Raw genomic sequence first — 14,454 nt, 5'->3', positions numbered from 1 at the left:
ATGCAAAAGGCTGCCTGCATTGGCTCCTACTGTTTGCTGCCGCAGTCTCTCAGCATTTCTCTGTTACATTTCCTGAGTCAGGGAGTCTGATCGGCAGATCTGTCTTTCACGTCAGATAAACGTACTAGTTAATACGCGTTTCCTGTTTTACCTGACCCATCGGCAGCACCTAGCACGGGTGATGAAACTTTTCTTCCTGAAATACCTTGCTCAGTTGGCTTTGAGGACACCATCCCTTTTAGGCTCTTCTAGATTCTGTGTGTGGCTGTTTACTCTCAGTCTGTGCTTGCAACTCTCCAGGATCTGAACACTGAAGTTTTTCAGGGCTTAGTTTCCTGGAACTCTGTCCACACTTACTTCTTCGGTGAGCTCATCTCATCCAGGCTCATGACTGATAATTTTGAGAGCCTGATGAGTCCCAAATGTCTATTTCTGGCCCCAACTTTCCCATAAATGCCAGGCATACTTATCTAATGGTAAATATCACTTAGATGTTTAGTAGACACCTCACACTTAAGATGTCTAAAACTAAACTGCTGATACCCTTTCCCCCAAATTCCCTGCTCCATCAATGTCTTCTCCATATCAGGTAATGGCCACTTTATCCTTCGAGGAGCTCTGGTCTAAAAGCTTGGGTCAGCCTTGGCTTCCTTGTCTCTCTCCCATCCCACATCCAATCCTTCAGCAAATCCTGTTTGGTCTCCTGCACTTGCCCTTGTTCACTTCATTCTCTCGCAATATAGTCAGAGTGACCGTTTAAAATTAGAATTATATTCGCTCAAAACCCTCTGCTTAGAAGAAAAGTCAAGGGCTTTACTGTGACATATAAGGCCCTGCATAGTCTGGCCCTTGCTGCCCCAAGTTCCTCTCCTCACACTGTTCCCTCCTGTCACCCACTCCAGCCATGCTGGCCCCTTTGCTGCTCCAAGGACACCACAGCTGTGTTCCAGTCTTGGACCTTTGCATTTGTTGCTCTCTCCGCCTGGACCACTCCTTCCCAGACACTCCCATGGATCACTCCCTCAATTCTTTCGAGTCTTTCCCCAAATACTGTAAAATGTAAATTTTAGTCCTCCCCCATCCCAACATGCCCTATTCCTCTTCTCTGTTTTCTTCTTCTTCTTCTTAGCCTGTTGCGAATACATTACATATCTCTCCTCAGAGGTATAGCTTATCATCTTTGCTTCGCAGAAGAGGATGTGGGATAACGCACTAGAGGTGTCATTCTGTCGTCTACAGTAAAGCCTTGTGCCCCTAAGTCTATGCTCCAGTTTAGCATTTCCTCAGCACATCTTTTTCCATCTTTCGAAAGAATTTTGTCTCCTTATGTTTTATGTATATCTTGTGTAAATAGTTTATAGCTAGATTTTTAAATATACATTCCAACAATTGTTTGAGAGTCTAGTACATTTATAGTTATTATGATTTAATGATATACTTAGATTTCTTTCTGTCGTCTTACCTTGTGCCTTTTGTATGTCCTGCCTTTTGGGTGATGCTTCTTTACTTCTTTGCTGCCTTCTTTTGGGTCAATTGAGTTTTCTACATTTTTTCTCCCCACCAGATATCACGCTGGCTTGGCAGTTATTATCCTGGTTTCATTCTTTAGGGTTAGTCTTATAATTTTAATATGTATATTTGAGTTAACAAAGTCTGAAGTTGACAATTCCTTCTACCCTTCTCCTGAATGAGGGAAAGGCCCTAGGACACTTTAATTCTCCTCAAAATTCCATTCTTTTGCTGCTGCCCAGTATTTTAGTTCCATCTTCTTTTTGCCGCTCCAAATCAGTCTTTATTGTCGTCGTTACACTAGCTGCTCGACTATACATACTTATATCTTTACCTCCCGCCACTATATCTTCTTACACTTCATTCCTTCCTTTGTAATTTGTCAGTACTATTAAGTAGTAAACTTAACATAATCTACTTTATTATATTCTAGATCTACATTTATTTTTCTCTCAGTGTTTTTGATGATATTCTTTTGTCAACTGTCTTCTGTTGTTGCTGTTGAGAAGTCTGCTATTCATAAAATTGCCTTTGTAGGTAATCTTTATTTCTCTCTGATTGCTGTTGAGATCTTGTCTTTGATTTTGGTATTCTGAAGTTTCCTTATGATGTGTGTGTGTGTTCCCTGAGTCTGAGGATTCACATCTTTTATCAAATCTGGAAAATCCTCTCACAGTTACTGTTTGCTGGTGCATCTTTCTCCATCCTTTTACTTGCAACCTACTTGCTGTTATATTCAGTCTCACAGTCCCTGCCTTTTGAATAGGTAAGTCTTGTCCATTCACATTTAATGTGCTTATGGATGTAACTGAATTGTGTGGTGTAATTGCTGTCCCTCTGTTCTTCCTTTACTACATTCTTTGGCATTAAATTAAAAATACTTTTAGTGTAACATTTTAATTTCTTTATTGTTAATTCCTTTTACAATATTATTCAGATTGTTAGGTGGTTGTGCTGGGAATTACAATGTGTATCTTAACTTATTAAAATCTAATTAATTCTGGTAAATTATAGAAACACTGTTCTAATATAGCCTCTTCTTCTCTCCCCTCTTTGTGTTATTATTATATACCTTATTTTATATATGTTAGAAACCCAGCAACTATTGTAAACCAATGATGACATTATAAATTGCCTTCTACAATCTTATTTCTTTTAAAGAAGTGAGAAAAATATATTTATGGAGTCTTTTATGTTTATTCACATATATACTATTTCTGGTGCTCTTCATTTCTTCCTGTGATTTTGAGTCACCCATTGGGTATTGCTTCCATTTAGTCTGAAGAACTTCCACTGGTATTTCTTGTAAGATAGGTCTGCTGCCAATAAATTCTTCAGTCTATATTTATTTGAAAATATGTTTTTATTTCATTTTATTTCATTTTTTAGTTATTTAAACAATTTTTAAAGTTTTTTGTTTTTTTTAGAAAGAAGGGAAGGGATGGAGAAAGAGAGGGAGAGAAACATCAATTGGTTGCCTCTCACATGCCCCCAACTGGGGACCTGGTCCACAACCCAGTCACGTGCTATGACTGGGAATTGAACCCATGACCTTTTAGTTCACAGGCTCATGCTCAGTCCACTGAGCCACACCAGCCAGAGCTATTGTTACTTCATTTTTGAAAGATAGTCTGCTGGATATAGAATTTCTGGTTGACCCTTTTTTCTTTCAGCACTTTGTATGATTCTAGTGCCTTTAGAGGTTATCATTTCTAATAAAAAGCCAGTTGTGAATCATACGGTTGTTTCTCTGTGTGTGATGGATTGTTTGTTCTCTTGCTTTTATTAATGCCTTCAACTTGAGACATTTTGAATGTAATGTGTCTGGATATAGATCTCTTTATGTTTAATCCACTTGGGTTCATTGAGCCTCTTTGATCTATAGATTGATGTTTTTCATCACATTTGGAAAGTTTTGGGCCATTATTTCTTCAAATATTTTTCCTTCCCCTTTTTCTCTCTCTCTTCTGAAATTCCCATTATATGTATACTTGTATACTTGATATTGTCCCATAGGTCTCTGAGGCTCTGTTAATTTCTAGTCTTTTTTCCTTCTATTCTTCAGGGTGGATAATTTGTACTGATCTAGCTTCAAGTTTACTGGTCATTTCTTATTCTGAGCCCTTCTAGTGAACTGTTTTATTTCAGTTATAAACAATAACTGAATTAATAACTTTGCAGCTTCTGAATTTTCATTTGGTTCTTTTTAAAAAATATAATTTATATCTTTTTGTTATCATTTTCTATTCCTTAAGTCATTGTTGCAATGCTTTTCTTTAAATCTTCAAACATGATTTCCTTTACTTTTTTGAACATATTTATAATAACTGCTTGGTAGTCTTTGGTAAATCAGACATTTGGGAACATTTGCATTTTCTTATTTATTTGAATGTATCATAATTTTTTGTTGAATACTGAGCATTTTTAGCTAATATACTGTAGCAACTCTGGATTCTTACTTTACCTCTTGAAGGTTGCTATTGCTTTGTTTATTTGTTATTCTTAGGACTATATCTGTAAAATCCATCTTTCCTGCCAAATGTAAACTCTTGTTTTTATTTTTAAGCCTGGTTTTCTAGGGGTTGCTCTTCGTCTGCATAGCTTACTGTTCAACCAAAGATTGGTGAGAGGTTATGCTCAAAATCCACAAGCCAGTAAGATTTTTCCTCTCTGCTTATGCTTCTCTATGTGTGCGAGGGAGTACAGCCTTCAGGGTGTTTTCAGGCCTGCCCTGGCTTTTACTTTTCACCCCTGTATTTCTTCTGTACATGTGCATGGACTTTATTGGCTCAGGGCCTCTCTGGCTTCTCTTGTGCATGCACCCAGCCTCTAGTTAATTCCGGATATGTGGAGAGCTTATAAAACTGCTTATGGCTATCTCACTCCCCCGGGACTCCCCCATTCAATTCTTGCTTAGTCTGCCAGTCCATAGCTTTCCTCAAACAGTGCCAAAACCTCAGCCTCTCAGTGCTGCTGGCTCTTCCTGTTCTTGACACTCTAACTGATGATGCTCTAAATTAAGTGAGCCCCTCCTTTTTAAAGATTATATTTATTTATTTTTAGACAGAGGGGAAGGAAGGGAGAAAGAGAGGGAGAGAAACGTCATTGTGTGGTTGCCTCTCATGTGCTCCTTACTGGGAATCTGGTCCACAATCCAAGCATGTGCCCTGACTGGGAATTGAACCAGCGACCCTTTGGTTTGCAGGCTGGCACTCAATCTATTGAACCACACCAGCCAGGGCATAAGTGAGGCCTGTTTACCATCATCGGCAGTGAAGCAGCTGATTTTCACAGCCTGCCCCACCCTTTTTGAATTATTGGGAGCTCAGGTAATGAGAGCAACCCCAGGCAAAAATACCATAGACTCATGCTGTTCTTACCAAAAGTTCAGTAGTTTTCACTAATAAATGTTTTTGATATTCAGAGTGAAGATATGGTTGCTTTGGGCAGTTTTGTCCAGCTTTATAGTTGTCTTGATGGAATAGGATTTTGTGTCCTCCTTTCTTTGTCATGCCTGATGGTAGAAGTATAGACATTTCTCAGCCGCCATCATTATGTCTTCAAGTATTGCCCCTTCCATATTCTATCTAGACCCCCTCTGAAGCTCCTGTTAGTTGTATGTAGGACTTTCTTGTTCTTTTACACATGTGTCTTAGCCTCTCCTTCATGTTTTCCATCTCCTTTTCTCACTGCTCCCTTCTGGTTAGTTTCTCAGACGTATCTTCTGGTTCACCATTTTTTTCTTCAACTGTGTCTCATCTACAATTTAACTGATTGTGTTTTTAATTTCACTGACTTTTTTTTCATTTCTAGAAATCTGATTTTGTTCCTTTTCAAATCTTTGTAGTCTTTTTCAAAACTTTTATTTTCTTCTTATAGTTTCAGCTTTATCTTTTAAGTTTTAGAAATTTTAAGCACTTTAGTTTGAAAGCTAATCTGCTTTAGCTTTTTTAAACACATTAGTTTGAAAGTTAATCTGTTTTAACTAAGGTAACACTAGCTGCTGTTACAGGTGACCCTTAAATTCTCAATGGCTTAACTCTATAACAGTTTAGTTCTGGTTTATGTCGTAGTTTGTATTGGTTATATATTGCTACAGAATAAATTACCCCAAACATAGTGTCTTAGAATGACAAATAGTTATTATCTCACAATTTCTGTGGGTCAGAAATCTGAGCACAACCCAGCTGGGTGCCCCCTGGATCAGCGTCTCACAAGACTTCAGTCAATGTGTCAGCCAGGGCTGCAGTCCTCTCCAGGCTGCACTGGGGGAAGCTCTGCCTCCCTGCTGGCCTCAGATCCTTGCTGGCTGTTGGCCAGAGGCATCAGTTTCTTGACATGTGGGACTTCCCTTAGGGCTCCTCAAACATAACAGCCTACTTCCCCCAGAGCAAAGACTCTGAGAGAGAGTAAGCGTAGATATCCAACATGAAAGCCACAGCCTTTTGGTAGTCAAATATCAGAAGTGACAGTCCATTGTACCGGCCATATGCCATTAATTGGACGTGGACTGATAAGTCTGGCCCACGCTCAGTGGGAGTGGACTGCACAAAGGTGTGGATGCCAGGAGTTCGAAATCATTAGGGTCCATGTCAGATTGTCTACCTGTTGGGTTAAAATGAGCTGATCTTTGATGGAGCTTTATCTGTGAGAATCCTGGGCAGCCTGGGTTAGGAGTAGGTCTGCAGAAAACATTTTGCAGTCACTTCTATTAGACTATTCTTGGTCTGGTTTTAGCGTTTCATGTTAATTTTTAATTTAGGTGGCTCTGGCTCATGCAGGCCCATGCAGGCACACAGAATCCTGTGTCTGTGTGAACATTACCTTGTGGGTACAAATTCCTAGAAGATTTGTTCCCTTTTTATTCCCCACAGTGCCTAGACTATAGGCTAGCTTCCTTATCATCAGTCTGTCTAATAATATTTCTTCCTAGTCTACGTTTTCACCAAAGGTTTCCCCTTTCCTACTTTTATGCAAGTTCTCATTCCAATACCATGCTTTACATGCACACAAAACCTTACAGCTGCCCCAAAGTGAATGTCAAAACCTAAGCCCTTTGGTTACTGAGACCAGCAACCCCTCCCCTCACCTTCCACCTCCACTGGGCTGTTTGAAGCCTTGGCTCACACAGTTAATATTCTGATATCCCAGCTCCTCTCCGCTTTTGTCCTCTGGGGATTTATCTTGCTTTCTTGTGAGCTCAGCTATGCATATAAAATAATGTTTGTTATATTTCATCCAGTGTTTTAGAGTGTTTTGAGATGGGAAGGTTTTTTAAGGTTATCTAAACTGAATGACATACATAAGATATATGGCCTGTTGGCTGACCCCCAATTGGACCCACCAACTCTACCATGGACAATTTTCAGTTAGTCCCAAACAAAGTATTTTCTTCTAAATATCCTACACCCTTGGAAATATTTATGGATTCTGAGTCTGGTTTGGAAAAAAGCTAAGGTTTCTATTTCCCAAGAGGATTCTTTTGACTTTGTCTCTCCTGAAGGTGGGAGCTGGGGGAGCAGGGTGGAAGGCAGTCCAGGAATAATAGAAGAATCCTCAGTATAATGTTACCATGTCATAATCATAATCATAATCCAGCAAAGATCAACTCAAGTGCAATGTTCCTCCGAGAGACTATATGATTTTGTATTTCCCTTGGATCCTGGTCTTTTGTTGGAACTCCAGAAGCTTCTCTTGGCTTGGAGCGATGGGAGGTGTGTGGCCCCAGGGAACTTCTCACCCACCTCCACCCCACCCCCACCTCGTATGGAGTTAGTTATGGGAATAGCATATGGTTGGGATTTCAAGAGCTTCAGAACCCCTGAGAAAGAGAGGTCTCTCGGAGGCATTCTCACTGTGACTTAAGAACCTCCTGCTACTAATAATAGTAGCTGATGTTCACTGAGCATCTGCTGCATGCCAGATAGTCTGCCTCGTGCTTTACACACAGAAGAGGGCTGGAGGTACACAGATAAGCTGCAGAGCGAGAGTCCTTCCATCCCTGGTATCCTGTCTTGAGACCAGAATGCTGCTGCTAGGGTTAGGTCAGCTCTTCTGTGTTCCACGAGGGACCCTCTGGGCCAGATTGGTTCCACTGGGGGAGTACCCTAAGCCCAGCCTAGAAGTAGTAGGAGTTACATCAGCTCCTGAGCTCTAGGAAATACCCTGCCATTGCTGGTCCTTGGTGCCCCCGAGGTCCACAGATAGAAAACTGAGAGGGAGACTCGCAAGAGCCATGGTGAAGCCACAGCTGCCACAGGAATGTGGCTTGTGCCAGTCAAATGTGGGTGAACTTAACTTCCACAGGATCTTGGATTGATTTTTCCACAGCCTATGACTTCTGTACACCTGTAATAAAGTTCCTTTAGAAAAAGCTGCCAAAAGAAATCCAGACAGTCCTTTTTTAAATTACGGGCTCCATATTGGAACCACTGAGTCTGATTCTCCAGCAAAGTTGTCTCTGAGCTTCAAAGGAGCCTAAGCAAAGAGAGGTATATAGTTAAATAGCCCTGGGTTCAGATCCTTGAGGTGGGACTTTAGTTAATGTCGGTTTAACAAGCTCCCTGGGAGATTATGATGGTCAGTAAGCCTGTCATGAGAGCCAGGAAACCTGGCTTTTAACTGGTTTTACCACTTACACGCTGGGCATCCTTAGACAATTCATTGGCCCTCTCTGGGCCTTAGTTTGCCCACTGATAGAATGGAATGGCGATTTCTTCTCAAATTGATGTAGAATCTCATGATACCATATTATGCTTTGGAGGCTCAGGTATGGAGACACTGAACTGCATTTCACGTATGAATCATGCCGCTCCTTTGGGCCTCTGTGGCCTGCACATAAATATGATGCCATGAGTCTCTCCTGAGAGATGACATGAGATGCAGCTATGGCAGGCTTGCTGTCACATTCGTCATGTGGATGCTACTGAGGCTCTTGTCCATGACTTCATTCCATGGCTGCTATAAATCACTCATGGGGGAGTTTCTCCTGGGCTCAGTGATGGGAGTGCTGGACTGTGTTCCCCAGGTAGTCCCGGGGACTCTCAAATGCTACAGACTGAGCATTCTCTCTGTGCCGGTATCTGTACCAAGTATCTCACAGGTTTCTTTTTTTTTTTTTGAGTCCTTCAAATAGAGCATGAAGATGGTACCATTATCATTCCCATTTGACAGATGATTAAACTGAGGCCCCCAAACCTTAAGTAACTTTCTCAGGCCCCACTCCAAGGAAGTAGTGGAGCCAGCACTTGAGTTTATGTGGGTCTTACTTCATAACCATGCAGGCAACTTATAGGCTGTACTCCTTGACGCTCTGGCTGCTCTGAATCTCAGGGTCAAATGTGCACCCATCTTCTTTCCCTACCTTTATTTTTTTCTTTGCGCACTTTTCTCATACAACACAAACGAAGCTGCAGCTTCTGCAGTATATTCAGTCTCAGGGCAGTGTTGTGTGACACGGTTCTGTGAATAAAAGTTTTGTTTTTTTTCTTAGTCGCTTTAATTTTTTAAAACACTATGATTCTGCACCACAAAATATCAGAAACAAAAATGAGAAGCTTGTCCAACAATGGCTGGGCTTTCCTTAGAGGTGGAGGGCAGGGAAGGAACCAGTGTGGGCCAAAGGTGGGAAGGGGGCTGGAACACTTGAAGGTTAATAATTTTTGCTCCATCACTTGCCTGTTTATGTCTATCCTGTTGCCATATCTATATCTATATCTACATATATATTGCTTTCAATCAGCAACGTAGTGGATCATGAATAATAAAAGGTGGTCTTCCCTGCAGCCCCCCACCGCCATGCTGGGCAGGAGGGTGCCTCTCAGGTCCCTGGTCCTGTCCCTTAGGATCAGGTTAGAGAAACGTGAGGGGCTGGGACTAGGGGGAGAAGAACATAGGGTGGTCCGGAGGCTAAGGTACAGCCACCTGGGAGAGGCATAGATGGGGTGGAGGGAGGAGTATTTAGAGGAAAGACTGGACCCCTAAGTCTGGTTTCAAGGCATTTTGGGGAGCAGCACAGGGCAAAGGTGCCTCCATCTTTCTTTGCAGAGAGTGAGGGTTTCTTATAGTCCCAAGGCAAAAGAGTTGGCACAGAGACACAGCCTCTGCAGATCTAGACATACTCTTGAGGTAGAATGCCTCAGAGACATCCTCCAACCCCAGTAACTATCTTCTTGGCCCCTGTCCCCCAGCTCAGCGAGGAGCTGAACCAGCAACTGGAGGCTGTGTGCGGGTCTGTGTTTGGGGAGCTCGAATCCCAAGCCGTGGACGCCCTGGACCTGCCCGGCTGTTTCCGCATGCGGAGCCACAGCTACCTCCGGGCCATCCAGGCCGGCTGCTCTCAAGACGACGACTGCCTGCCCCTCCTTGCTGCCCCCGCCTCTGTCTCAGGGAGGCCCGGCTCCTGTGAGTAAGCCGAGTTTGCCCTCGGCCAGGCCCAAGGTTGGAGAGGTCCTTGGGTTCTGGTTCAGGCCCCTGCCACAGCTGTGCTGTGTGACCTTGGGCAGATCGCTTGCCCCTCTGGAGTGGATGGATGATGGGGAGAACAACCCTCGGCTCTGTATGTGGCAGCACGTGGAGATCTGGGCACTGTGTAGGGGTGGGGGGTGGTCGGCCCCAGACACTGGCGGGACGGGTTTCTCACCCGCTGCATCTTTGCGTTCCTGGCCGCAGCCTTCAACTTCAGAAAGGCCCCGCCCCCCATCCCGGGAAGCCAGGCCCCGCCCCGCATCTCCATCACCGCCCAGAGCAGCACGGACTCCGCCCACGAGAGCTTCCCTACGGCTGAGGGCCCCGCCCGGCGCTGCAGCTCCGCCGACGGGTTGGACGGCCCCGCCGTGGGTGCGCGCACTCTGGAGTTGGCGCCGGTGCCACCTCGGGCCAGCCCCAAGCCCCCCACGCTCATCATCAAGACTATTCCTGGCAGGGAGGAGCTGCGGAGCCTGGCGCGGCAGCGGAAGTGGCGGCCGTCCATTGGGGTGCAGGTGCGGAAGGAGGCGGGCAGACGAAAACTCGGGTCCTGGCCTGTTGGGGACCGGTTGAGTGGGTCATTGGGACCTTCTGGGTACATAGACGTTCTTCTTCTGAGCTGCAGGTAGCCCCTGTGCCTAGTCATCAACAAGGCTGCTTCAACCAGCCCTAGCCCATTCCCTTGTCCCTCTCCCAGGCATGGTCATCCCTACTGGCGAGTGGTAGTGCGCAAAGGTTGCCACCTGGATGCCACTAACTTCCTGGGTCTCTCATCTTGTTCAGGCCGTTTGTCTTTATAGGATCTGCCAGCTGGCTTGGGACTCAAGCATTGCTGGCCTTTCTCCCCGGGAAGGGCTGGCATCCTTGGTCTAGCCCCCACCACTGACTCGCCAAACTTGCCACCAGGTGGAGACTATCTCAGACTCAGACACGGAGAACAGGAGTCGAAGAGAGTTCCACTCCATAGGCGTCCAGGTGGAAGAGGACAAGAGGTAGGTCTGAGTGGGGCCATATCAAGTTCCTCGGGGAGAAGAGGAGAGAGGGCTGCATATCCACCTCAGTGGCCTGGTCTCCCTGGGCACCCTCTCTTCCTGCATGAGACCAAGCCCTTTTAATTGGGAGCAGTTAGAGCAGCCACAAGGGTTATCTGCAGAGATGGGCAGGCACCAAATCTAAAGTGAGTTCTCCTTGTACCCCTGCCTGTCCCAGGTGCTCGGAGGTGGACAGGAGATATACAGTGGTGGAGGGGAGGGAGGGGTAATAGGTAGGTGTTGAGCAGGCCTCCAACAATTGTCCTTTAAAGGAGATGACAGGATTTTGCCAGTGTCTTGTAACTGGTGTACAAAGTATGTGGGCTCAAAGAGAAATAAACAAAAATGAAGACTGCCTCTCAGGGGCCCCTGGCCAATATTAACACTCCTCCTCACTTGGCTCACACAGTGTTTAACCAGTTGGGGGTATTATATGCTTGAGTCTGTGGTGTGCCCATGATGGTAGAATTACCAGCAGCCATCATTCTGGCATTAGGTGGCCTCAGAAACATTGCTTCCTTAATTTCCAATGGGAGCATTACCTTGTGAGCTCTGGAGATCATACTGGGAGAAGTTCCTGTGTTGTTGAGTTCCTGTGGGAAGATGCTTTCTCTGATGACTATGTGGCCCATCTGCCCTCTGGGCTGCAGTACCACCAGGCCAGTGGCCCTAAGTGTGGTGTCCTGGAACCTGCCTGGGGCTGGTTGCAAGATTTACATGGCAACCTGCATCTCCCAGGCTGTACCCACTGGAGGAATAGAACCAGAGTCCCAGTAGCAGTCCCTTGCAGCTCTGTTCCCAGTTGCCACTGTTGGGCCTCCCTTAAAGTTCCCCCAACTATTCCTGGGAACCCCTAGGGTGTCTTGCATGTGTGTGCCTGATCAAATCTTCTTGGGGTTCCTGTGGGAGTCACCATTTTCTCCACTTACTCCAGCTCTCTGCAGCTCCACATACTCCTGAGCCTGTAAATGCCTCCATCAAGGGTGGCAAAAGTTTGCTCTTGTTGCTCCTACCACTCCTGAAAGCTACTGTCCTGCAAACTCTTATTATTCCACAAAGATCCCAGCTAAGCAGCACTTTATGGCCAACCCAATTCCTCAAGTCCATGACTTGCGTTTCTTGAGAGGTGGGTTAAGAGTTATGGATGGATGCAGCTCTGCGTTCAGAACCCGGCAGCTCCCCCCACCCCCCACCCCAACACACACATACTCCAATGCTGCCCCATAGATCATAAACCAAGCCCATGTGATCCCACTCACTCCCACATGAGGCTTCGTGGTCCCTCATCCAGATACGCCTCTGGCGTCCCCCCATGACTACTAACAAGCCTGAGTCCTGGAAAGAGTGCAGTAGGCATTGAACTGAGACTTTGGCTAAATCAGCAAACTGTCCTTCATTCATTGAGTCATTCATTCAGAAAATAGTTATTAAGCATCTTTTATATGACAGTTCCTGTTAAATGCTCAGGGAAACATCAAAGACATGACTCTTGCCCTCATAGAAGTTATGGTCTAGAGGTGAATCAAGGCAATGAATAAATCATCTATGAATAAAAATATGATTACTCAGTACAGTATAACATATAATGGGATATTATTACACATTATGGTGGGAGTATGAAAGAAAAAAGCAGGAGCTAAGAGAGAAGGGACCTTATTTAGGCTAAGCAGATGACATTTAAGCTGAGACTTGAGGATTGACTAGAAACACTCAGGTGATGATTGCGGTGTGGGGGTGGAGAGTGTTACTTTCCAGGAAGAGGAAAGAGCATATGGAAGGTGCTGGGGCAGGAAAAGTTTGACCTGCATGGGGAACTGAAGGAAGGTTCCTGTGTCTGGTGTGGAATGGGATGGGGCAGTGGCAGGGGCCAGGTCATGCTGAGCATGGGCTTGATGAAGTAGATTTAGTTATAACTAATGAGTGGCCCTTAAAAGGTTAAAGCAGTGTGACATGATCTAATTTAAGTTTACAAAAGATCACTAGCTGCTGAGTGGGGAATGAATTTGAGGGAAGTAAGAGTGGATATGGGGAAGAAAGGCAATGGTCTTCTACATTTTGGAAGGTCTTGTGTAAGGGATCTTTTTTGTCTATTGTATTTTATAATGGGGCACTGCTGGTATATGGGGACATGTAAGTTTTATGTATTGGTTTTATATTCAGCAACTTTGCTGCTCTCTTTTATTAGGGCTCCTAGTTTATCCGAAAATCAGAATGGGCTTTCTATATAGTCAGTTATTTTTTTCTACAAATGAGGATATTTTCTTTAAATCTGTTTTCTTTTAATTTTTCTTTTGCAACAGTGCATTGAATAGGACTTTGAGTTTGCTGTTGAGTGTACCATGCTTGTCCCAGTCCTGATGTTAGTGGGTATCTTCTCAGTGCCCACTCATAAGTGTGATGATGCTTGGTACAGATTTTGATGAATGCTATCTATCCAGTTGAGGAAATTCCCTTTTATTTCTAGTTGGCTAAGAATTTTTATTTTATTTTTTTACATAGAAAATCAGAGTGGAATTTTATTGAACTTTTTTTCAGAATCTATTTGGATGATGATAGATTTTCTCCTTTCATTTGTAATGTGGTGAATTATACAATATTAATGGATTTCCCACATTGACCCCTTCTTTCATTCCTGGGATAAACCATGATTGATACTATTATCAATTGGGATTAAGTTTGCCTGTGAGTAGTGGGGCCTCAATAGTGTCTTACTGTTTTTCCCTCTCATTAAAAATAAAAATAAAAATTAAAAAAAGCCTGGTTGTAGAAGTGAAGTGTCAGGAACCAAGGCTCCTGTCTTGCTGCATTTCCACCTTTGTGTATCATTTCACACCCAAGGAGCTGAAGGGCAAGCTATAGGCATTCTGTGCCTACTGAGCAATAGGAGGGAAGAAGAGAGAAGGAGAGGTGCAGCCTTCCTTTGAAAAAAGATTTTCACCTACAGCACATTGGCTGAAACCTCCTCACATGGTGGTATTTAGCTGCAAGGGAGGCTGTGGAATAGACAAAGAGAAAAATGGATATATTGAACTCTAGCAGTTTTAGTCACCAACTTGCTGTATAATTTTTATACACCTTGCTGGATTTTTGAATAGCCGTTACTTTATTTAAGATTTTTATATCTGTGTTCGTAGATGATATTGGCCTACTATTTTGTTTTTATTGTTATTCAGTTTGGATGTGAAGGTTATGCAAGACTCCTAAGATGAGTTTGATAACATTCTCTGTGTTTTGTTCTCTGGAACAATTTGTGTAAAGTAGGAATTATCTATTTCTTAAAGGTTTGGTACAGGTTGCCTATAAAACTATCTCAGCCTGATGCCTTTTGGGGATAGGAGAAACTTTCTGAATTACAGCTTCAGTTTTTTTAGTGGCTATTGATCTATTCTGGTTTTAGTTTTCTTCTTGAGTTAATTTTGGTGATATGTATTCTTCTAAAAAATAGACC

At 43.8% G+C, this 14,454-nt stretch overlaps 1 protein-coding gene across 1 annotated transcript in view; it reads left to right on the top strand.

Annotated features, from left to right (window-relative positions):
- DLGAP3 (DLG associated protein 3) overlaps positions 1-14,454 on the top strand; it is a 55,214-nt gene that overhangs the window by 27,955 nt on the left and 12,805 nt on the right. The window contains exons 6-8 of the mRNA XM_053921566.1: positions 9,699-9,912; positions 10,180-10,490; positions 10,882-10,967. Coding sequence (XP_053777541.1) covers positions 9,699-9,912; positions 10,180-10,490; positions 10,882-10,967 — 611 coding nt within the window. The remainder of the gene's footprint in view (positions 1-9,698; positions 9,913-10,179; positions 10,491-10,881; positions 10,968-14,454) is intronic.

This window comes from Desmodus rotundus, chromosome 3 (genome assembly GCF_022682495.2).
Source record: "Desmodus rotundus isolate HL8 chromosome 3, HLdesRot8A.1, whole genome shotgun sequence".
In the NCBI taxonomy this organism is placed as follows: Eukaryota; Metazoa; Chordata; class Mammalia; order Chiroptera; family Phyllostomidae; genus Desmodus; species Desmodus rotundus.
This window is presented reverse-complemented; position numbering and strand designations above follow the sequence as displayed.